We start from the raw sequence: 22980 nt of genomic DNA on the forward strand, positions 1-22980 counted from the left end.
GCCTTGTGATCATTGTTTCCCTCTGCTGGACAGACCGTGGTGTGAATCCTGAAAAATAAATTCAAAACTCCAAGATAAACTCAGGAATTGTGAGATTATATTGCAGTTTTTATTTTGGAATTATGATTTTATAACATGAAATTTCAAAGTCAGAATCAGTGTTACCAAGTCCACATTTTTCCAGTGGAATTGGGCAACTTTGGGCTATTGGCCTTGTCTATGAAACTGGGGGATAAACTCGCAATTGTAAGAAAATAGTCTTTTTTTCCCCTCAGAAATGGAAACAAAGCACTTGGGAGACGACTTTAAACAAAGCATGTAAATGAAGTAATCAGGTATAGCAACTTGTGCCATTTCACCAATCAGTCATAATCCAATCAGCATAACTCTTCAAAGACTGGGGCAGTAGCACCATTACAGACAAAGTTGAGAGTCACAGTAATCTGGCTCATTTGATTTACAATAAAGTGAACAGGAACTGGCAAGAACCTCTTTGTATTGTGAGATATCGCTTACATGTAATCCAACCACTGTCCAATCACATTTGAGGACTACCTTAAGTTTCATTTCAAGAGAAAACAAACTCAAGAATAACGGCAGTGTGCATGTTCAAACAAATCCTGTTTGAGCTTTCCACAAACATCTTTCACACAATGCAAAGATGAGATTTTCAAGCCGTATGTACATTAATGGTCTACGCTCAAGAAAAGATGACTGTGTTCTGTTTTATTTTATTCATAATCACGAGACTTTCTGAATCTGAATATTGGCATTTCAGCAACGTCTGTAACCGGACCTGACTTTGAAATGGATTTGAGCATGACATAGCTGAAACTCTTATGATTAGTGTTGCTTTTGATGCAGATTATTGTCATATATTAGTAAACATAGGCTTTTATGTACAGATAACTGTACATTTTGAATCTGAACAGAAATTCAAGAGTTACAGTGCAACATAAGTTTCATACAGTATCTTGTACAATAAAAGCTATTGTGAATTGAATAAATTCAAATTTAATAGCTTAGAAACACCCTTTTACTTTTTATGGTCTATTGTCATCTCAATTTTAACAGGGTTGACATTAATTAACAGGTGGACCTGGACAATAAAGCCCTTTTTTTTTTGTTGACAAAGACGATGTATTGACATCTGTTGCAAGACTTAACAGACTTAAAAATAATAATAATAATAATAATTTTTATAAATTGATAGAGGGTGAATTCAGGTAAAGTGGGCCATTTAAGCTTTCTGTTTTACACTTTCATAGCATAACAATGGTCTTTTATCAAAGGGATACGGTTTCTTAGAATAATAAAACTAGTTTTGGCTGATGCTGGTGGGTGTGAACACATCTCAGAAGAAAACTCATGAAATATAATCTCTTTGACATTCAGATCTTCATTCCTAAGGTTACTCTTGAAAACAAATATTATTGTGACAGTATACTTGTGTAATATGTTAACATGAATTAACATGCAAATATTTTGTTAAATTTTTTTATTTTTTTCCTGTAAGGTAGTTAAATATTGCTGGCCCAGTTTGGCTGAAGGTGCTTAATAAAGTGGGCCACCTTGAACCTTCACTAATTCACATTCATTAAATAAACTGACATTCACTGATTACCTTCATGTAGAAATGACGTTTAGAAAACAAAAGTGTGCAGTAAGGAAAAGTCAGAAATGGAAGAAAGGAAAGCGGAAGCAGCAAGGAAGACCAGGCATGAAGCTGAAACTGTGCGGTGAAGAAAGAAACAAACAAGAAAATGTAGCTACAGAGTATAACTATTCAAATTATGTTTACAATTAAAATTCATTTAAAGGGATTAGAGAAAACATATTTACTGTTGTGTGTGTTATAGTCACATTTTAAATGCGTTGTAGTGTTCATTTTTATCAATACGCTGTTAGATGTCCTCAAAATGGAAATTGCTATCAGTTATTTTGAATTTATGAATGAATTGAGTGAACGTATGAATTTTTCTCCTATAGCTACTTACTCCTGTAGCCTAGGCTATATTTTGTTGTATTTGCTAAAAAATGTTTGCATGATAATGTACAATAATAAACCTAATAGTTGTCAATCAGGCGACACATTAACTCAAGATTGGTGAAAAAAGTATTCAATATCTAGTTAATGCCTAATGAATTATTAAACGATTACCTATTGTGCAACTGTGTCAAAAGTAAAACCTAACATCTTTAGTGACCACTATTTCTTCCTATGACTTACTATTCTTTCAAAATGAGACACCAATGCCACCATTTCCGTTAAAGGCTATTACAAGTTAATGGTTTTGAATTATTAACTGATTTTAATCAATTTTGATGAGGCCAGATATATTTCACAAAACCATTTGAACAATCAACACGGGTCCGTCAAAGCGGAATCAAACTCACAGGGGGTAATGTAAGAAATATTTTTATTTTTGAAGTGCACTTTCAAAATGAAGCATTTGTATTGCTACAGTATTTAAATGAAGTTTAAAATCAACTAAAACATTTGAGAGAAATCACTGCAGAATGAATAACATTATTAATGATAATACAAAACTTGATTGAATTTAATTTATTTGATTAAACTAGATATGAATATACTGAAATGCCTGCAGGAAACTAGCTGAAGCCAAATATAACTCTGTGCAGTCAGATAAACCGGGGACGCACTACAAATCTAAACCTGTAGTCATCAGGACAGGGGTTAGGCAGACCCATACTGCTGTTATTTGGAATCACCGCCATGTTGTTTTTGAAATCTTGGACATGAAATACATTATTTTTATTCTTACAGCTGAGAATCAACCTGTTGCTGTAGCGAATGGTGCTAGCGTACATGTTCTGATTACCATATTCGACAAACCTTGCAACAGGAAAAAAATAACATGAAATACCATAGTTAGAGCATTCCTGGGCATTAAGAAACACCTGGGCTTGCCACTGGACCTTTTGTTCTCTGTAAAGAGCACTAGGGTGTGCTGGAGTGGAGAAGGTTTGGATTCTGTTACTTTGGCCATAGTAGTATTGATGGTATGGGTAATTGATGGTTGTGTCATTGATAAATACACTCCACTCATCTCCAGTGTAGATTCTGGGTAGATACTCACTACTCATGTTATCCATTTGATTCCTGATCTTAGAGAAGGGCAGAGCATTGAACTGAAAACCTCGGAGCAGACCAGTTAGGTACAGTTTCTCATGATTCTGATGGAGAACGCTTGAGGAAAGCGGTATTTCATACAGTTTATCCACTGGGATCAAGAGGAAGCGGATGTGATTCAGGAGACTGGCCTGTTGATCTGAACTAATTCCATCACCTTTGTCTTGGATCCATCTCTCCAGAGCTTCAAGAAGAAAAGCTTCATCATTCACAATCAGGTCTGAGCGCTGTAGCAGAGCGTCCATCATGTGAAAGGAGATGGTGTTCCACACTGGAGAGCTTATGAGGAACTCGCAGTTCCAGGAAAGATACTGAAGGACGTTCTCTTGCAGAACAAGATCACTTGTGCGGACGCCGTACTCGTACATGGACACCTGTGTGTGGAAGGTGTTGTCTTCAGGGAGGAGTAAAGTGAAGGCCCTGCCGACATCCTCCATAAGCTTCTTCACTCCAAAGATAAACGCTAGCTGATGCAGACATTGAGCCGACGTGATGGAAACATCAATCTGACGTGTGTACAAATACCTGAGCAAAAACAGATATTATAAGTGTCTGAACACCAATAATATAATCAGTTCTGATCTACACTCAATGAGACAGTTGGATTGAGCTATGAAGTGATGTGGTCTTCAGAAAGTTACCTGAGAAAAGCAGAGACATGAGGATGGCAGGTCTGGCTGACATTCACTGCGAGGTTTCTGGAATCATTTGTTATGTTTAGTTCTGGATAAAACACGAGGATCATTTTGTGCACACAGAATGTCAATTCTGACTCTTCACTGACGTCTTGTACATTAATTCGGAAATCACAACTATTTCCACTGTCAAACAGAAGACCAAGATCATCAGACAGACCCAGACTGTTATCCACAGAGAACTGACGATTGCTGGTTATGTTTTTACCTACAGAGATAATGTAATAAAATACATTAATACAAATAACAGAAATACATATGCAAATATATGTAGTTGCTGAATTTCTTACCAGTCTCGCATATCACTCCTGCATCCTCTTTATGTGAACAGTCAGTAACAGCCCAGCCTTTGAAGCTGCATTCAGACAATGAGCTTTCTGAGCCTTTACAGTTCATGTCATCCAGCCAGATTGGACCAGAGCCTACAACAAAACAAATAGACTGGATTAAAAATAAGACAATTATTTTTTATCACAGTGTATAACAAACAATTTGTTTTGTGGAGGTTGTACCTTCACCATATTTTCCTCCAGTTGTTACTGATATTGCTCCAGGAAAACCCAGCTGACGACACACCACTTGTGCTTCAGCCAGTTCCCATCCATCATCACAAACTGTACCCCACTGTCCTTCATGGTAGACCTCCACACGACCAGATGAAGGCAGATCCCCCACCAGTCGCACTCTGCCCTCCTGTTTTGGCTGCTTTAGTCTGTCATCTTCATCCAGTGACAGAAGATTTAGAAGAAGACAAAAATTTTGAGATGTTTACAAATATATTTGTGACTTGTAGTCATTCCTTTGAGACTCGATAAAATTCTCCAAATACAAGTAATTTAATTCAAAAGCAAGCTTTTATTTACTAACCAAACAGGGTCAGACGCTGTGCTGAAACGTGAAGAAACAGTAGAGGCAATAGAAGGTACATGATTCTTCTTTTGCTGGAAATATTGCAAACAGGAGCACAATCCACGATTGAGTAACTGAGTTTCAAGACATCTTGCTTTTCCTTTTATATAACAACCAAATCAAGTCAACTATGTTGTGAAACTTGGATGAAATGCTGTGTGATCACATTTGAGGGCTACCAAAAGTTTCATTTCGTGAAAATGCTGTATTTGGGAAGTTTCGTTACTGAAGTACATACCATTTAAACAAGAAGTGTCTGTCAGCATGTCTGGGATAAGATTAGCCACATGCAGTTTAAGTGAGATCAGTCAAAACAAATTCACACAATACAAAAAGTAAGTGATTGGATGATTTTATATGTATTCTCCCTGTCACAGCCAAACCGGTGACCAACCAGCTCTTTGCTGACAAGCTAATTCTGTCAGAAGGCCTGGTCATTGTAACCAAGGGTGACTGAGTCTGACAGTGTTTTCCCAGGGTTCCTACAGCCTGCCATCCCAACAGCTGCTGTCAAACTATTCCTTTCCCTACTCAGTCTCACCCCATCTGGTCCAGTCCTGCCCTGTCCTGTCTAGATCAACTTGGACTTTCTGCTCCACCTGGTCCTGCCACAATGGCCCTGTCCCAAATGGCACCCTAAACCCTCACAGTCTTCCCGTCACTGTCAGGATTCTGCACTCGTGTTTGTTCCAGCACCAGAGTTGACCAAGAATGGGCAGCTCTGGTCCTGGACCAATCCCTAGTCCAGCGGTGGTAAACTCCTCTGTTCTGCAGAGTTTAGCCCCAACCCTAATTAAACACATCTGATCCAGCTAATCAAAGTCTTTAGGAGTGCTAGAAACTTCCAGGGAGCTACACTCTGCATGTCAGTTTGACGTGCCTTAATCAAACACAACTGCAAAATCTTACCCATGTCTCCAGGATTGTTTGAAAATTACAGGCAAGTGTGTTTGATTAGGGACGGAACTAAACTCCAGGAGTGAAATTGGCTATTCCTGATTTAGAAATTAGCTGTGTTTGAAATTGGGCCCTATGCCTACATTCACTATTCCCTACGAGTGAGCAAATTCTGACACTGAGTACGGCGGTGCTAAGTGTTATACTTGTATATAATTATACGTGATGTATATGTTTATAATACACATTTTAAAATTGTATTGCATACCTGCTGCTGCCATAATAAAGACCCATTTCGAATGTTGACCAGCTTTTCTTCTTTTTCTGCTCCCAGTCGCTGTGGTGGAGCAGTTATGAAGTATTGTTCTTTTAAATACTTTCCAGCATTTCATAAAAAAATATGTATGCAAATTACACCGAAGTACAACGTTACGGTGTTCAGAAGTGCTCAAGGGTTTAAACACTGAATTTTGAATCGATTTTTTCTCGTAAACTCAGAGATGTGGATTCGGACGGCAATTAAATTACCCCACGACCTTGGTGTTTGTCAAAAAAACAGTAGATAAGTCGGCCAGGGATTTTTACGGGGGTGGTGAGAGAAAAACACAGACATCCTGGATTCGGACGGCATTAAAATCACCAACTACCCCCTGTAAATGGTGAAAATCACTTGCGTTCCCCTGAGAAACATGTCGAATAGGGCTCATGACAGAGTTAAGCCCTATTTGGACAGTAATTGTTTCTCACGGGGACATAAGTGATTGTCACCATTTACATGGGGCACCATCTTCTGACAATAGGCGGGAATTCATTGGGCACGACCCTCATAGTGCATTATGGGTACTCGAGCTGTTGAGTATACATCAGTTGTACACTTGTTATTGCATTGCATTACAGGATTTATCAACTGCACTCGATAAAGACCACTACAAATGGCTGTACCCTCAAATAGTGCTCTATTTATGGGTATAGATGGTTTCATGGGGCGCACGCACCTGGCCCTAAGTTAACTTCCGGTCTGTGTTTGTTTATACTTCTGGCTAGTGGCGCCAGCACAGTTAAATTAAAGTGATGAGTAATGAAGTTGAGCTCAGTTTGTTGTGCTCTGGGAGGTGTTTCCCATACATATATTTATTTGTGAAAACCTCTTTTTCTCCAGCTTTAAAGCATCTCCTGCTGGCAAAGAATGAATGTGCATTTTCAATAAACCCTCTGATTTACGCAGCAAACATATTTAGCTTGTTATCAAAAAATAATCTACTCTAGAGGGATGTTGTGGAAATTCCCAATACTAATCTGACTTCACCACTGACAATTCGAACAACCTCCAGTTGTCAATAATAAAATACAATACTACAGTTTCAATACAGTACTACAGTACCTAATATATTTCCAATACTTCGAGGTAATTCCGTTCTCGAAGTAAGGTGACGGTGTCCCATCAAGAAGCTACTATCACCACCTCAATCACACATGAGCACACAGGTCTTTAGCATCATACACTCTCACCGCCCTTCTCAGCTGTACACCACAACCAAGAGAGAATCCCTGACCAGAAAGATACATGTACATTTATACCTTGTAGTTGAGTAAAAATCAATATCACTCAAGTCTTCTTCTTCACTGTAATTGGTTCTGGTGATTGGTTTATAATGATCTAAGCTAATCACGTGACTGTTAGTTTTACTGTAAGTTTACATGATCTTTGACCTGAGCATCCTTAGTCTGCATTTTCTATACATTTCATGTTGAAAATCCTTTTGACCAATTCTAAAACCAGTACATAAACCATTTCCATCACAGGGACTTGGCTATTGTTATTGATTCTATTTGGATGTCTACCGGAAGTTAAGTTAGGGCCACAAAAGCGCATATGCGCAGTAACGTTTGTTTATGTTGTTGCCGTTGAAACTGTCTATAGGAGGTGATTGCAGAAATAAAAATTGTTTTGTGTCATACACCAGTGTTTTTTGATTTGTGCCATTTGCTCTAGCTCTCGTGTGCTAGGCTTTCCCAGTCAAGCCCTGTCCTGATCCTGTTTTCTAGCCCGGCTGCCCCATCAAAGATCTGCTCAACCCAGCATCTGGACCCTCTGCATGCCTCAGAGCTCAAGGAGCGTCTCGCTGCAGCCTACAAGATCCAGGGTGCGTGGTTGGATCCAGAGCCATATACCTAAACCTACCCATCTTCACCCCCTGATCCCTAAACCCACCCCATCTCCACCCCTAAACCTACCAATCTCCACCTCCTAGATGTGGATCCAACCACGCCCCCTGGATCTTGTGGACTGCAGCGAGCCCTACTTGCAGAGCTCTTCCACCTCTCTCAAGCCCTTTGGTTCTGGTTGCCAGTTCTGGACCTGACTTTGCACATGGTTTTCCACTATGCTCTGTCTCCTCTTCATGGACCTGATCACACCTGGTCATATTCTCTCGGCTTGTGTGGCAGCTATAACTTGGTTACAGTAGCAAAACAAAATTGACTGTTAAAAAGTAAAGGGTCAAGAGCCCAACTAAACTAAACACTGATTGCCGTTACGGTGAGTCCTTTCTCACAGGCAGATCCCTCAAGGTTGGAGCAGAGGGGTGTCTTTCACATAAGCTAACCACTGTGTCTCAGGGAGTGCAAAATGCTTATGGAAAAAAAATTCTGGGTACTTTCTTACTGGCTCAAGTCAAGATTCCAAATCTAAGAAAACTCAAATATTTAATTTGGCTATATAGTGATTATGAATAAACACATAACTGTCTACAACCACATATCCTGTGAAATCAAATAAAATGTGATTTATTTTGTTTTTATTTTATATTTTTAACAAAATCCCTAAAACCACATAAACAGATTAATTTAAAAAAACTGGATAAAATGAGGTTCACTAAACTCTTAAAAACCTTCAATCTGTTGTTTTCATCAGAAAAAAAAAATCAAAACAAAACAAAAAACGCCAACAACAAATAAATAGCTCTGGTGCATCAATGACAAGTAAAGTTGATTCAGTTTTTGTGACAGTTCAGAGCTCTTTTTTAAAAATAGCTGATCTGCTTAAGACATTGATCAAGAAAGTAAAAAACAAAAATGCAAGATTAAAAAAAGCATTCAAACAAAACCACACGGCATCTGCAATAATGTGTGTAGAGTAAACTATTTTATGCATGTACTAGTCTATCACTTCACTTCATTCATTCTGTTACATTCATTACACGGTAAGTACAGTACTGGCGTAAAACCACTAATGGTCATTGTTGAAAATGGCAATATTTAATTTTTGATGAAGGCTCTGATAAGTCTCTCAAAATAAAGGTTCAACATGTACTAGTTTCTTTAGTCTCTAAAACCACAACAACGTTTCAGGCAATGGCTGCCAATAGCCAGTTGGCATTATTTGAACATCTTTCAACTATTTCAACATAAAGACACCTCAATGTCCCCATCTAGATGTACATCATCTAGAAGAAGTTATTTACCAGTCCTTGGCATGTATTTACCTTCATACAATACCTTTGACACTAAATGAATTCAAGTCCTTCATACTTCACGTCGCCAATCTTAGTTTCAGGAAGCAGGATTCGGCCGTCCAGGGTGAACACCACAATGTAAGTGGCGATTTTCCCTGCATCCTCCTCAGACTTTAGAGCAACAATAATCTGATCATCTGTGTTGGGGACAAACTTGAAGGATGAAAAGCCGTGCGTAGGGTTCAGGAGCCCAACGTTTCTCACTTTAATGTCCTGGAAGTCTGGCGAGCAGCTGAGCATTAGATTGGTGCCCCGCTGCTCATCTGCCGTCTCATCGTATCGCTCGCTGCTAGCACGTCGTGGCAGGAAGAACCAGCGTTGTAATGTGTCACTCCAAGCAGCAGACTCGTGTATGAGGTACCCTGAGATGACAATAGAAAGGAAATGAACAGGGACTGGAAATGAAGCATTCATTCTTAGTGACTGAATACTAAAATCTCACAAGACTTATAAGAACATGCCATAGAAATCATATTTTACCCCAAAGTTAGAATTTTCATGAAGAAAATTAAGTCTGTTCACTATGAAAACATTCTAACAAGTGTAGCCCAGTGTAATATGGGATGTTATAGAAAACACACAACATGACTGCTGAAACACTATTAGGAAAAATTATATACTGTTCGTAATATGGCAAACCATCAGACAAGCATTTATTAGTAATATTTTACAGGGTCTACCCTGCTTACTGTCAATGGTGTGTACTTTTAATGGCTTATGTGCTCAGCTGCACACTAGACGGCGTGGAACTTGGGTGTTAAGACTTGCAATATCAATGCCAATTTTAAAATACAAAATTCATGCTGCATATAAGTGAAAGGCTGCTGCTTACCAGGCAGGCTGATGCCTGCAGCGCTGCGGAGAGCGTTATACTTAGGAACCCAGTTCTGGTGCTGTACATCTCCATGGAATCCCACCACTTTTACCCACTCAGGATTGTCATTCAGCACTTCTCCATTGGTGGTGGTCCACTCCTTCCCCAAACCCCCCACATATAGGTGCTCATCCTTTACTGCAAGCCACTCGGCCTTAAACCCTAGAGAACGTCAGAAAAAACAAAAACAAAAAAAACAACTGAAATCAGATATCATGTGTGAACTGATTGCTTTGTATTTCATCATTATACATTTATTTTAATAGTTTCTGACTGTTACCTTATAGTCAACCCATGATGAAATGCTACATTAAAGTATTTTGAATGTAAAATTAAGTCCTTAAAATGTGTGTTTGGGGGCTGAATATTGAAGCAACTACACTCTCACAAAATATGCAAAAACTGTACAGCTGGGAATGTCAATCAAAGTGATACCTTTGTACCTACTTTACCCCTAAAGGGTACATAATAGTACCATTAGAGTACATACTACCTTAAGGGTACATATTACTACTCTAAGCTACTAATACGGACTCTTTAGGGATAAAGAAGGTACAAAGGTGTCCCTCTGAGGGAACTGCCCCAGTGACAAGCTTTTATTCTTCTAAAGATACAAAGTGTGCACCCTCTAGCGGTTGATGAATAAAACTACAAGTCACTGAGAAGCATTGTTTTGGTAATTACAGTACAGTAGTTGTGCTTCGGCTCCATTATTCTGCAAATATTAATCTAATGGTATGAGGTGCACCGCTATGCTCATGGTTACAGGTGATCGTCATATCAGTGTGAAGGTTGCTAACAACATCAAAACTCTCCCAATATGTCTAATGAGCAGGTAGATCATATGCTGCTATTGTTTTGACTTGTTGAAATCAATTTGTAGCAAAAGTTGACAATCTTGAGATTAGATATAACGATTACCATTCATATCAGATAATCGAGGAGAATATAACTTGGTAAGGTTTATTTATTGGCTATAGATTGGTATTACTGGAATATTAACACTTTCCTTTCTCTCGCAAACTCTTTTCAGACTCAAGTTACTTCCACTGCTTATAGAAGTAGCCTGACCTTCATAAGTGTTCAGTTCCATTATCACTTGACCCTCAGAAACTGTGATGGAATCTGTGAGATGTACTGGTACCAGCACCATCTGTGGCCATTGAAGCAGTTGTGGCCTAATGGTTAGAGAGTCAGACTTGTAATCCAAAGTTTACAGTTTCGATTCCCAATACTGGCAGGAAATGTAGGTGAAGGGATGGACAAGAGCTCTCTTCCACCCTCAATACCCACGACTGAGGTGTCCTTGAACAAGGCATCTTATTGCCCCCTGGGCACTACAGCAAAAATGTGTGTCCACTGCTCCAGGTGTGCATGAACGGTGTATGCATTCAATACTCATTGCTGCTAAAGTGTGTGTGCAGTAACTTAGATTGCTTACATTCTGAGGGTTATGGGTTACCATACTTGGCCTTCACATCACTTTAAAAACATTTAGGCTTTTTTATTTTGGTGCAAAAAGGGTACTTTAGCAACACTAACCTTTTGAAACCGAGCCATCCCCATCTGGCAATATGACCCAGGGAACTGCTTTAAGTCCATCTATATTATATACAACACCCGTGCGATCATCCACGCTGTAAAGTTTGCCATTAAACACCACTAATTCGGAGAGCTCCATGCCCCGACCCTTCTCTGCCAGGTGGCTTTCCAAGACCACCCTGTCCTGATCCCATTCGACCGCCACTGTATCCCCACTCTCCGACACCAGGAGATGACCCTTCAGCATGTAGCTGAACCAGGTTAGCTTCTTGTCACTAAGTGAGTTCGTGTCCAGGTCCGCGATGACCGCTATACGGTAGCGTGTCCCCTGTGCCGTGCGCTCTGGTGGACTGAGGGGGTATGTGTCATTGTAGCGATCCTCGGTTCTCACCTCCTGATGGTTTAACTTCAAACCATATTTGCCTCTGGGTTGGGGGTGGAAGGGCAAAAGCTGCATGTAGATGAGGAGGACGAGGATTAGTGCTGATGCTACCACCACAATGGCTTTCCATTTGATGCGGAAGCGGGGGTCGGTGGTGTTGGTCATGGAAGCCAGCATTGGGAGCCCTCCAACAGAGATGCGCAGAGAGTTCATAGGTTCATTTTGGTTAAGATGTGCATAGCCTGGAGAAACAGGCATTAGGGAGGGACAGCAGCCACACCTACGCAGGGAATAGAGAACATATTTAGGTCAATGTGACACATGTACAAACATCCCACCTCTCCCAGACATCCCGGGAGACTCCTGAATATTGATAGTGGCACCCTGATTGCCGCTAATTACATGCAATATCCTGGAAATTGAGCAAGCAGGAAGCCCTGTTTCCACCTTGTATGTGACCACTTCTGTTTGGTTTTCATCAAGACAAGAGTGCTGAGAGAGGCGCACAATCATCACTTATGAGCAAGCAGCAAAGGAATGAATAAACTCTACTCTTTCCCTGTCAGTCAATCATCACAACCTGCTTATCATGTTTATTTTATTTTGTATGTTTGTTTGTTTTTTTCTTTTCACCTCATCATCGAAACCTTTTTTATTCTTATGAGAAATACTAGATCCACCCAAACATGGTTCTGGAATACAGACAGTTAAAAACCAAAATGAAGCCCTGTGAAAACAACTGTCAGTTGGCGACCCCCAGTGTTAATTTCACTGAATGTGTTGACGTCTGATGACACATCCATGTGAACTTCTCCATTCTGGCTACACTCAATGTGCCTTGGTTGAAAAAAAAAAAAAAAAAGACTCATGCCATACCATTTCGTCTTGCTTTTACAAGTCTAAACTGTGTCATTTCTGTATGTGCACAAGAAGCACCAAATGGAGCTGCAATAATGTTCTTCAAATCTGGAACAGTTATCCAATCTACTATTGGTCAGACCAAACCAATAGCTCCGCCCCAAACTCACACCATTGGCTGAGCCAATGTGTTGGGCTGCTTTTGATGTGCAAACAAATTCAGAGCAATAATCTGATACCACAGTGTTGATTCTCTTCAGGAATATCAACTTATCAAATTACTTAGCTTTGCATGCTAACCTGGAATAGGAGAAAATGTTTTTAAAAAGTCACACCACTTTTAATCCCTTTTTCATTAGGGGACAAACCCATTTAGCAACCTTGTTTCTCTATCATTTAATTTAACAGTCAATCCTTCAATGAGACAAACAGGTGCAAAGGTTACACATTTACAGACAATGATTTTCATATCTCCAGCATAACTCCTCTGCATAAATTTGTAAACCACAAGTATAATCCAATAGATTATCAAATAACTAATCCTTCTACATTTCAATGATAAAAAACAACTTCAAATTAGATGCTCTCATCAATAACAACAATTACAATCAAGTGTTAGAACACTCTTGTCCTACAAAAGACATGACTATTTAGTTAGACCCAAGACACCAAACACTTACCAGCTACGACAGGATACACTGATGCCACAGCAACACTTCGTGTAGAAAATGAATAATGTTGACGTGGAGGTAAGGAGTGGCTTTGGGAATGGACGGAAGACACACGGAGTGAAAACAGGTACGGCTGGATATTACAGCTATGATGTGACACAAGTTAACCAGTTTAAAATATTTAGCACAATTCACATGTTTAAATCATTGTTAGCAGCAGCCCTGGTCTTGTTTACAAGCGTGTAATGTTCATTACTCCAACTTTTAGACTATGTACTGAACCATAACATACCCTAAGGGACTATAGCAGTGGCATTTAGTTTGTTAATGATTTGTTTATCTGAAATGTTAATATTTAACACAGCTGAAAGCCTAAAACAATACCATCTCTGAATCTACATGGACAAAAGAAAGGCTGATCATTGTTAAAGGGTATAACATCATGGCATCCCTTAAACACTTCAATACGGCATGTACCCATTTACAGCAGATCCTGTGTTCAGTTACATATAACCTTTATGTTGAATAAAACTAAAGGACCATCAAAATCTCCAAATCAGGGCCTTAAGGCAAAACACTTCTGGGGTGCGTTTCCCAAAAGCGTCGTTAGCTAACTATGGCGGTAAGTCCCATTGAACTCTATTGGTAACGACGTAACTTGCGACCATAGTTGCTTTTGGGAAACGCACCCCTGATGAGTTTTAAGGCTTCTCAAGGACATTTCACAAAAAAAAAAAATCATCTAGTCAAGTAGGCAGAGCGTCACACTTTCTCCTTCAGATGTCCCTCAGGTTTGGGCTTTCCGTAGTGTAATTCATACTACATTTGTGAAGCTGGTGTACAAACCCGATTCCAAAAAAGTTGGGACACTGTATAAATTGTGAATAAAAACAGAATGCAATGATGTGGAAGTTTCAAATTTCAATATTTTATTCAGAATACAACATAGATGACATATCAAATGTTTAAACTGAGAAAATGTATCATTTTAAGGGAAAAATAAGTTTATTTTAAATTTCATGGCATCAACACATCTCAAAAAAGTTGGGACAAGGCCATGTTTACCACTGTGTGGCATCCCCTCTTCTTTTTATAACAGTCTGCAAACATCTGGGGACTGAGGAGACAAGTTGCTCAAGTTTAGGAATAGGAATGTTGTCCCATTCTTGTCTAATACAGGCTTCTAGTTGCTCAACTGTCTTAGGTCTTCTTTGTCGCATCTTCCTCTTTATGATGCGCCAAATGTTTTCTATGGGTGAAAGATCTGGACTGCAGGCTGGCCATTTCAGTACCCGGATCCTCCTTCTACGCAGCATGATGTTGTAATTGATGCAGTATGTGGTCTGGCATTGTCATGTTGGAAAATGCAAGGTCTTCCCTGAAAGAGACAACGTCTGGATGGGAGCATATGTTGTTCTAGAACTTGGATATACCTTTCAGCATTGATGGTGCCTTTCCAGATGTGTAAGCTGCCCATGCCACACGCACCCATGCAACCCCATACCATCAGAGATGCAGGCTTCTGAACTGAGCGCTAATAACAACTTGGGTTGTCCTTGTCCTCTTTAGTCCGGATGACATGGCGTCCCAATTTTACAAAAAGAACTTGTGTCCAATCTCTGTCTACCCCACAGATAGCAGCTAGTGACCGATCGGCCCATCACTTCAAGCACCCACGGCCAAAGGAAAGGATCACGCGGCACTGCTTTGGAGCACCGGACACGTTAGCACCCACCTCACCACACTTGTTTGTTCAATAAACACCCCTCCGGGGCATTTACTGCACCTGCAGCTGTCGTGTGATTCTTCAGCCCGCTACAGTACATTTAACTTTTCCGGCCTCTTATTGCTACCTGTCCCAACTTTTTTGGAATGTGTAGCGCTCATGAAATCCAAAATGAGCCAATATTTGGCATGACATTTCAAAATGTCTCACTTTCAACATTTGATATGTTATCTATATCCTATTGTGAATAAAATATAAGTTTATGAGATTTGTAAATTATTGCATTCCTTTTTTATTCTCAATTTGTACAGTGTCCCAACATTTTTGGAATCGGGTTTGTAAATTATGCAAGTGTTTCACTATTTTGTAGCAAAGAACAAGTCTATCAACAGTTTTTCTGGTTTAAGAGTTGCCCTGTGGCATGACATAGATGGGGAACTGGAACCATAAGCACTTAATTTTGGATAGTTTACAGCAGAAGTGAAATTGACTATTGGTGCCATCTTTGACCCCCTAAAGACTTTTTCATTAACTCTTCCCTCCTGATGGAAACACCTGCCCAACTCAATTCGAGCAGCTGAGTCCTTAGCCATCTTCAAGAATTGGCTAAAAACATCTCTCTTCCATATTTACTTGACCATCTAACTCTAGCACTCTTTCTATTCTTAAAAAAAATAAAAACGCCCCTTTTAGACTTGCACTTTATTAATTTACTAACTGCTTGTTTTCATTAAAACAAACTTCTTTTTTCACCTGGATGATGGCCCACCACTTGCATATCATTGCTCTTTTGTTGGTTTTGATTGCTTCCATTGGCCTCATTTGTAAGTTGCTTTGGATAAAAGCGTCTGCTAAATAACTAAATGCAAATGTATCTTTAGCAAATCAATTTTAATTTTCAACAATTCCATATTCATGATATTCTGTAATTTTGTATCGGAATTACACCCTGCTTTGCTCTAAATACTGTCTAGAAACTGAAAGGGGGAAATCTACAAAGGCAGAGAGGGCAAATGAAAATGACTGAACGTTAACATTTGAATTGCCTTCAGTGTACTCTCAATGCATGGCAAAATGCAGCAGCTACACAACACTGGAACTGAAGAAATGGCTTTTTTTGTATTTTGATTGACGTGATATGAATTCCCACACTACATTTTCTCGTAATGGTGAATGAGTAATCAGGAAGAGTATCAACTGTATATATGCTCAGTAAGTTTTTTTTTTTTTAATGCATCACATTAATTACACTTTTGATGTTTTGCAAAACATCAGTTGCCTTTTTGTAAATTCAGTTGTGTGAAAACCTTTGTTCCATTAAAAAAAAAAAAAAAAAAATCTATGATATTCACATTCCCATTTTACTCAAAATAAAATAAAACATAATACTCTGATGTACAAATACTAATTAGAGTGGTAACGATTCTATGTTTTAAAAAGACTAGGCTAAATTATTATGTGTAAAGCTTATATAGTGCAACAAATATCAATACTTTTCATTTAATAATACTCATTAATAAAATCAATACTCAAATAACAAAATATCGATGTTGAGATGTATTAAAAATACTAATAATTGTAATTTATCTTCAGCTTTGTGGCACACTGCAGTTAAAATGACAACCTTTAATAACACAAGAATGTCATCAGTTCTTGTTTAGTAAGTATTTTACACTACAAGTAATTTAGGGCATTTGTAAATCTTTGGCAATGACTGAATCTCACATCATCTGATCGCAACGAAGACAAGGCTTCAACAAAATAGCCAAATATTGATTTGCATTGCATTTTGTTTCCTGTTATTTTAACACTGAACAACTGGCAACGGCAACGTAAATATTGATATATATTTATTGAATCATATATCATTTAACTCATATGTATGGATTCAATAATAAGAAATTCAATAGGGCAGCTGAACTAACTTGCAAAATCTTTAATCACGTGATGTAAACATCCACTGCTGGACCAATCAGAGAGCTTCCTACATATTCAATCATATATTTGATACACAAAGATATTAAACACGTTGTTGCAATGATACTTTATATCTTCTCTATCTGTTTGGATAAATATTTGGGAGTAGTGCTTAATACAGTAGGCTATATTTCACTAGAGTTCATCTCTTACCTTCAACTATTACTATTATCTCACATATTCGGTTATGAAAAGATGGCACACAAACCAAAGGCTACAAAACTTTATTTTCGGTGAAGGTGTTTCTTTATTTTAATTAATTTACATTTTATTTCACAAAGTCGTGTTTGTTTGGCCCACATAACAGTGACATGGCTAGACCCTCCATGAGTTTCTGCACGAACCCAGTGCACTCTTCTCTAGCTGGAAGTATTTTTTAAAGCGTGCTATACTTACGGTAGGGTGGAAGACAAGGCTGAAAATGAATCCGGGCTGTTGAGGATCAAACCGTGACTTGTGAGCTCTCATTCCTCACGGATGCATTCAGGCAGCTCTGCACATCTCTTCCACTTCCGCAGTCGAGGGCGTGATCGAAGCAGTGCGCGGCGAACCAGTTCTTTCCGCTCGCACTTGCGCACTTTTTACGCATACATTTTTGAGCTACGAAACAGCACTGAAAACATTTCATTTTACAGCATGTAATAAACACGTTACAGATAGGCTCAGAGCAAGGCCATGACCTAAGGAGAGCATGGCTATTATATAATAGTAGCAGCAACATTGCAAAGTAGCTAACACTCTAATTATCTAAACATAAAATATAGTATAGATCTCTAGAGCAATTTCAGTTTGTCATATGCATATTAGCATAAATCTATAGTCTCTGATGCAAAGCACAAAAATGTTTTTAATAGTAATTATACAGCCATGCAGTACGTTGTACATTTCATAACATTTACACAATATCCTGCAGACTCTGTGAGATGTTATCTGACCAATACTCAGCACAATCCTTCATTTATTCACCCTGATGTTGTTCCAAACACGCATGACTTTCATTTATTGAATTTAAGGAACATTGTACCCCTTTGACTTTCTTTACAGATTCAAAAATACAAAAAAAATAAAATAAATCAATTTATCTGAATCAGAATATTTTGTAAAGACAGAAGGGTGTGAACTATCCCTCAAATCATTAGATTTCAAAAAGGAATCAACAACTCTTTGATATCTTTTAACATCGGAAAGAATCAAGTGTTTATTGTGCAGCATTTCCTTACAAAACAAGAATGTTGCAACACCTGCTGTTCCAAAAAAATGTTGCAAAGTAAATTAACAGAAAGACACAAAGATTACGTGTTATAACAGAACGGTGTAAAAGAAATGTCCCTACCTTCAACAAAACACAACCATATTGAAAACAGTTTCGATTTAGTGGCCAACTTAATTAATATTCATTCTAGTTTTTCTTTTTTCATTTTAGGGAAATGAAGCAAACAGTAAAAGTGGTCTAAAATAGTCAAAGCAGAAATACATTAATAGAAATTCACTGAAATTATTTCAATTCTTAGATATTAATTTCAAAATAAGGCACAATTTCAATAGTGAGAGGTAGAAATCTTGCAGTGAATTTGGCCTGACATAAAAGAACACAATTTAAAGGTAAACTGCTAGAAGTCGTCAACAATATGACATTATATGATTGTTTAACACTTCAATGCTCAGGTGCTTAAAGATTACAAAAATAAGGCTTATTATCCACACAAAGCCTATTGTCTGTCACAAATTAAATTAAAGCATGTTTACAGTAGTTTACGTATTCATTTCCTACCTCACAATCTCTATTCATCAGTTATCTATTCTAGCCTCAAGAAGGCTGAAGTTAGCAGTTAAGGAATCCATTTGGCAATAGATTTAGTGCATACTTTCCAAAAATGTGATATATGGCAATGCAGTGCTTTTGAGGAATTACTCAATTGTGGTAATGTATTTGGCACAGAGAGTCTGTTCACTTTCTATTGTCTGCATATGAGGAATTTTGTTTTCGATTCTACTTTTGAGGCACGCCAATTCTGTAGATTTCATACATTATGTGATTGTGCATTCAAGACATGGAATAAATTAAATTCCATCCGTTTTATAAATTTAAAAACTGCAGCTGGTGTTGAATCTGGATTTCAGAATCTAATTTGCAGAAATTAGCGAGATAATTCTGCAGATGTGCAAGGAACTTTTACACTTAGGGTTATGTTTAGAATTTGCATCCAAATAAAATAAAAATAAATAACTTTTTTTCAAACATGAATAAACACACTAGCAAAGCACACCAATCCCAGGTCACAATTTAAACTCTTATGGAACAGGAAAAAGTGGAGCATATGAAACGGACCACACAGGTGAGCCTCTCAGAAGCGTTAAAATGCCTTCACCCTCAGTACGCGGGAGGCTGATACCCTCCCTGTCCCCCCGCAGGACTGGCGGCAAATGGGGACTGCTGGTAACCCTCTGGAGCACCAGTATATGCTGAAGGGTACGGGGAAGTTTGATCACTGGTTGGATCATTGTAGCCTAGGCCAACCTCGTTTATTCCTTGGCGGTATCGTTGTAATGCGAACATGGTAAGCAGAGCCTTGAGAAAAAAGCGTGAAACTTGTTTCAGTTTATCAAATATACAAGCAGACCGTCAGGCAGAAACAGGATGTGAGATGTGCTTACCCAGGTGGCAGTGGAGAAGAAGGAAAAGGCCACCACAGCTCGAGCTGCATCAGCTTGGATGAGTGTTTGAGTAGTGTGGGACCACTGATTGGCTAGGAGGCAGAAACACACAAACCACAGGAACGTCCACACTCCTGATGAGAAAGCAGAGAGAAACATAAAGGGTTTGTTCACCCAAAGGTGAAAATTCTGTCATTGTTTACTCAACCCCAAACGACTTTCGTTCATCTTCAAAAACACACATTAAGATATTTTTAATAAAACTCGAAGTTTCTGTCCCTCCACTGAAATTACATGCAACCAAAACTTTTTTATAAAGACAAACTTATCCAAACAAATAATTTGTTCTATTGCGTGATGAATGCACATGCGATGCCATATTTGATGCGCTCTATGCACACGCGTTGATCGTAAAAAGTCAAATAAACCCCTTAATTTTAATCATATAAAGTGATCAAACCGCAGATTTATAAAGATGTGTTTTAAGACGCCTGTATGGCCTTTTTGGATCTGCTATGTTTTGGTTGTGCAACTTTCAATGGATGGAAACCTCTCACCACATAAAAGTGGGTAAATAATGACAGAATTTAATTTTTTTGGGTGAGCACATGACTAACAGAAAGTATGGCTCTTTTTCAAACCATAATGAGCATTTAAGTCATCATACGTGTGCTTCAGACATGAAGCTGACAACCTTGCTTTGTCCACCAAGACATCACTGCATGTATCCTTCATAGAGAAGGAAATGAGCTCCATTTAAAAAAAGTTAGCAAGTTAGACAATTATAAATATACTTGTATTGTATTAAATACTGAAAAGTATTGATAAAAAATAAAAACACTTTTTGTCACTGAGACACTATTAATTCTGGTTTAAAAAAGAAAGAAAAAAAAAGCCTATTTTATCCAATAGTTGTGTGTCCTGTGTATTTTAATGCTCTCTGGAGTATCGAAGTCATTCCTATGTTCTCCAGATTTATATGGCACATGAGGAGGAACTATGTCCACCAGGCTATAAAGTACGTTAGCATGCTAACATCATGGAAACTCAGCTGGAATCAACTGCAACTTTTTACTTCCAATGTAGAAATTGTTCCACGTCACCCAGTTGTGAAGTTTCATGACAAATATGATGCCAACATTTTTGTCTTGGAACTGCCTGGTTGCTAGCAGACCTTTTTAAATCTGGTTGCCCTAATAATTAGTTATGAACTGTGCCAAACACAACCGAACCCAATTAGAACTTGCACTCTGATTACTTGAGCTCTACTCTCTTTACTGTGAGATGTTAGAATACTTCTCACAACTTTGACGTGCCACTGGAGATGTCCACATATAGTTGGCAAAAGTCATGGATGCCAGCTCTCAAGGAATATAAATTTAGGTCGTTTTGCTGTTGCATTCGCTGGCAGTGTGAACTGCGCTTTCAATGCTCACTAGGTTTTAGATCCAAGGAAATATGGGGCTTTTAGACTCTGTACTATAAATAAATGTATTCTGCAATTAAACTTAAAGTGACTGATAAAAACATAAATCTGTAATAATTCTTACCAGAGAAACAAAGATCACCCAGCACAATGTATTTTCTGTCACTGGCACTGCTGATCTGGGGGAAGTATGCATCCAGCACAATAAAGACAACACAGGCCAGGAAGGCTAAAATTCCAACACCGATTCCATAGCTGCAAGCACCGTCATTCTTATTGAATATGCATTTAGTGACATCTTCATGCTGTTCATTCATGTAGCCTTCAGAAACTATGGTAGCAAACACCACTATGGCGAAGAGCTGTGATGGAAAGAAACAGAATTAGTGACAACAGCACAATCTCTTTAATAATGCATCATCACAGTTGTAATCTCACACACACACACACACACACACACACACACACCAAATAAACTAATATTACAGAGAACAACAGTGTCATGTGGAGGCGTGACTCTCACAAGATGTCTACTTTGGTTAGCAAAAAACAAACAACAACAACAAAACTATAAGACTATATCTACACAGCAAAAGAAGAATTAGGTCAGTGATTCAAGTATTTAGGCCCCTACACCTGCTTTAAAAAATGCTCTGTCAAAAGATTTAACATTTCAAATCTAATATATTTTTAGCTTAAAATGTGTTTTCATTCTCTTTCTTAAAAAAAACGTTTTTTGCAGATAAAATAGAGTGACCAGTGTAAAATGTAACAGGTGATGAATGTTGTTGTAAATGAAAAGAAAGAAAGAAAGAAACTAGCTGCAAAAACAAGTATTACAGAGCTGTGGCATATTGAAATCCTGAGTTTACCCGTGTTAACAAGTCACATGATGCAGACCTCAACAACAAACTCTCAAACTACTGCTGACATATGGTCTGTTTTGCAACTTGTGACAGCAGAATTTAGTTTTGCGATTAACTTCGGTTAAACTAGCACAGTTTGAGGCCAGTCAGAGTATTGCAAACTTTCACGGAGCAGTAGGAGCACTAGCTCGGTTAGCTAACGATGACTTTGATCTGGCTCACCCAACTGAACAGCCTGGCGATGGTCTGCGGTCGCTTTATATAGCTCCAGAAGTCAAAGGCTCCGCCGGCCAGCGATGCACCGTAAGCACTCGTCTCCATGTCCGCGTTTGTGAGACTCTAACCCCTCTTTATTTGTCAGCGCTTCGGCAAATCGTCCAGCTTGATGATATGCTATTTACTTTCACAATTGTTTCCTGAAAGTACCGCACCACCCTTCAAGGAAGTACACGTCACACCAGAACGAACTTTCCCACATTAGAACCGCCCCCCTTTAGAGAAGACCTCTATCTATCTATCTATCTATCTATCTATCTATCTATCTATCTATCTATCTATCTATCTATCTATCTATCTATCTATCTATCTATCTATCTATCTATCTATCTATCTGTCTATCTGTCTGTCTGTCTGTCTGTCACAATAATAGTTATAGGCTATCATTTTGATGATCCAGGCTTCAGTAGTCAGCAGCTATTTGACATATGGACATGCTTAAATATTTATGAGTATAAAGACTTTTCCAGTGTTGTGCTGTTTGTTTTGGTGTAGTCCTGATGTTTCATCACTTTGCACACAAGGGTTTGCCCTTGAGTTTACACAGCTCTGTGATC

At 38.6% G+C, this 22980-nt stretch overlaps 3 protein-coding genes across 5 annotated transcripts; all 3 read right to left on the reverse strand.

Moving 5' to 3' along the window:
- Positions 1-2404: 2404 nt before the first annotated feature.
- LOC306846103 (galectin-3-binding protein A-like) lies at positions 2405-4918 on the reverse strand. Its single transcript, XM_079379221.1, has 5 exons — positions 4717-4918; positions 4362-4568; positions 4140-4271; positions 3796-4057; positions 2405-3679 (listed from the first exon to the last, which is right to left on the reverse strand). The coding sequence occupies exons 1-5, from the start codon at positions 4775-4777 to the stop codon at positions 2644-2646; spliced, it is 1698 nt and encodes a 565-aa protein (XP_079235347.1). The 5' UTR covers positions 4778-4918; the 3' UTR covers positions 2405-2643.
- Positions 4919-8345: 3427 nt separating this feature from the next.
- Positions 8346-17744, reverse strand: LOC306846130 (soluble calcium-activated nucleotidase 1-like). 3 transcript variants are annotated; one of them, XM_079379254.1, is made up of 5 exons: positions 17597-17744; positions 13507-13586; positions 11587-12248; positions 10003-10206; positions 8417-9532 (listed from the first exon to the last, which is right to left on the reverse strand). In XM_079379254.1, the coding sequence occupies exons 1-5, from the start codon at positions 17666-17668 to the stop codon at positions 9162-9164; spliced, it is 1389 nt and encodes a 462-aa protein (XP_079235380.1). In that variant the 5' UTR covers positions 17669-17744; the 3' UTR covers positions 8417-9161. The 3 variants fall into 3 exon arrangements, with proteins under 3 accessions (XP_079235381.1, XP_079235380.1, XP_079235382.1); XM_079379256.1 differs by having other exon boundaries at positions 13507-13643; positions 17597-17726; XM_079379255.1 differs by lacking the exon at positions 13507-13586 and having other exon boundaries at positions 8346-9532; positions 17597-17726.
- Positions 17745-17864: 120 nt separating this feature from the next.
- On the reverse strand, positions 17865-22586 carry LOC306846226 (synaptogyrin-2-like). The gene is made up of 4 exons (XM_079379445.1): positions 22370-22586; positions 21406-21643; positions 19856-19989; positions 17865-19769 (listed from the first exon to the last, which is right to left on the reverse strand). The coding sequence occupies exons 1-4, from the start codon at positions 22466-22468 to the stop codon at positions 19572-19574; spliced, it is 669 nt and encodes a 222-aa protein (XP_079235571.1). The 5' UTR covers positions 22469-22586; the 3' UTR covers positions 17865-19571.
- Positions 22587-22980: the final 394 nt, after the last annotated feature.

Source organism: Barbus barbus (genome assembly GCF_936440315.1).
Source record: "Barbus barbus genome assembly, chromosome: 3".
Lineage (NCBI taxonomy): Eukaryota > Metazoa > Chordata > Actinopteri > Cypriniformes > Cyprinidae > Barbus > Barbus barbus.

Coding starts and splice junctions, on each gene's coding strand:
- LOC306846103 (XM_079379221.1), bottom strand. CDS start 4,777: ATGTACCTTCTATTGCCTCTACTGTTTCTTCACGTTTCAGCACAGCGT. Junction 4,272..4,361: donor TGGAGGAAAATATGGTGAAG/GTACAACCTCCA, acceptor GTTTTGTTGTAG/GCTCTGGTCCAATCTGGCTG. Junction 4,058..4,139: donor AGGAGTGATATGCGAGACTG/GTAAGAAATTCA, acceptor TTATCTCTGTAG/GTAAAAACATAACCAGCAAT.
- LOC306846130 (XM_079379254.1), bottom strand. CDS start 17,668: ATGAGAGCTCACAAGTCACGGTTTGATCCTCAACAGCCCGGATTCATT. Junction 12,249..13,506: donor AGTGTATCCTGTCGTAGCTG/GTAAGTGTTTGG, acceptor TTCCCTGCGTAG/GTGTGGCTGCTGTCCCTCCC. Junction 10,207..11,586: donor GGATGGCTCGGTTTCAAAAG/GTTAGTGTTGCT, acceptor GACGTTCTCTAG/GGTTTAAGGCCGAGTGGCTT.
- LOC306846226 (XM_079379445.1), bottom strand. CDS start 22,468: ATGGAGACGAGTGCTTACGGTGCATCGCTGGCCGGCGGAGCCTTTGAC. Junction 21,644..22,369: donor TCGCCAGGCTGTTCAGTTGG/GTGAGCCAGATC, acceptor TTTCCATCACAG/CTCTTCGCCATAGTGGTGTT. Junction 19,770..19,855: donor TCTTCTCCACTGCCACCTGG/GTAAGCACATCT, acceptor TTTTTTCTCAAG/GCTCTGCTTACCATGTTCGC.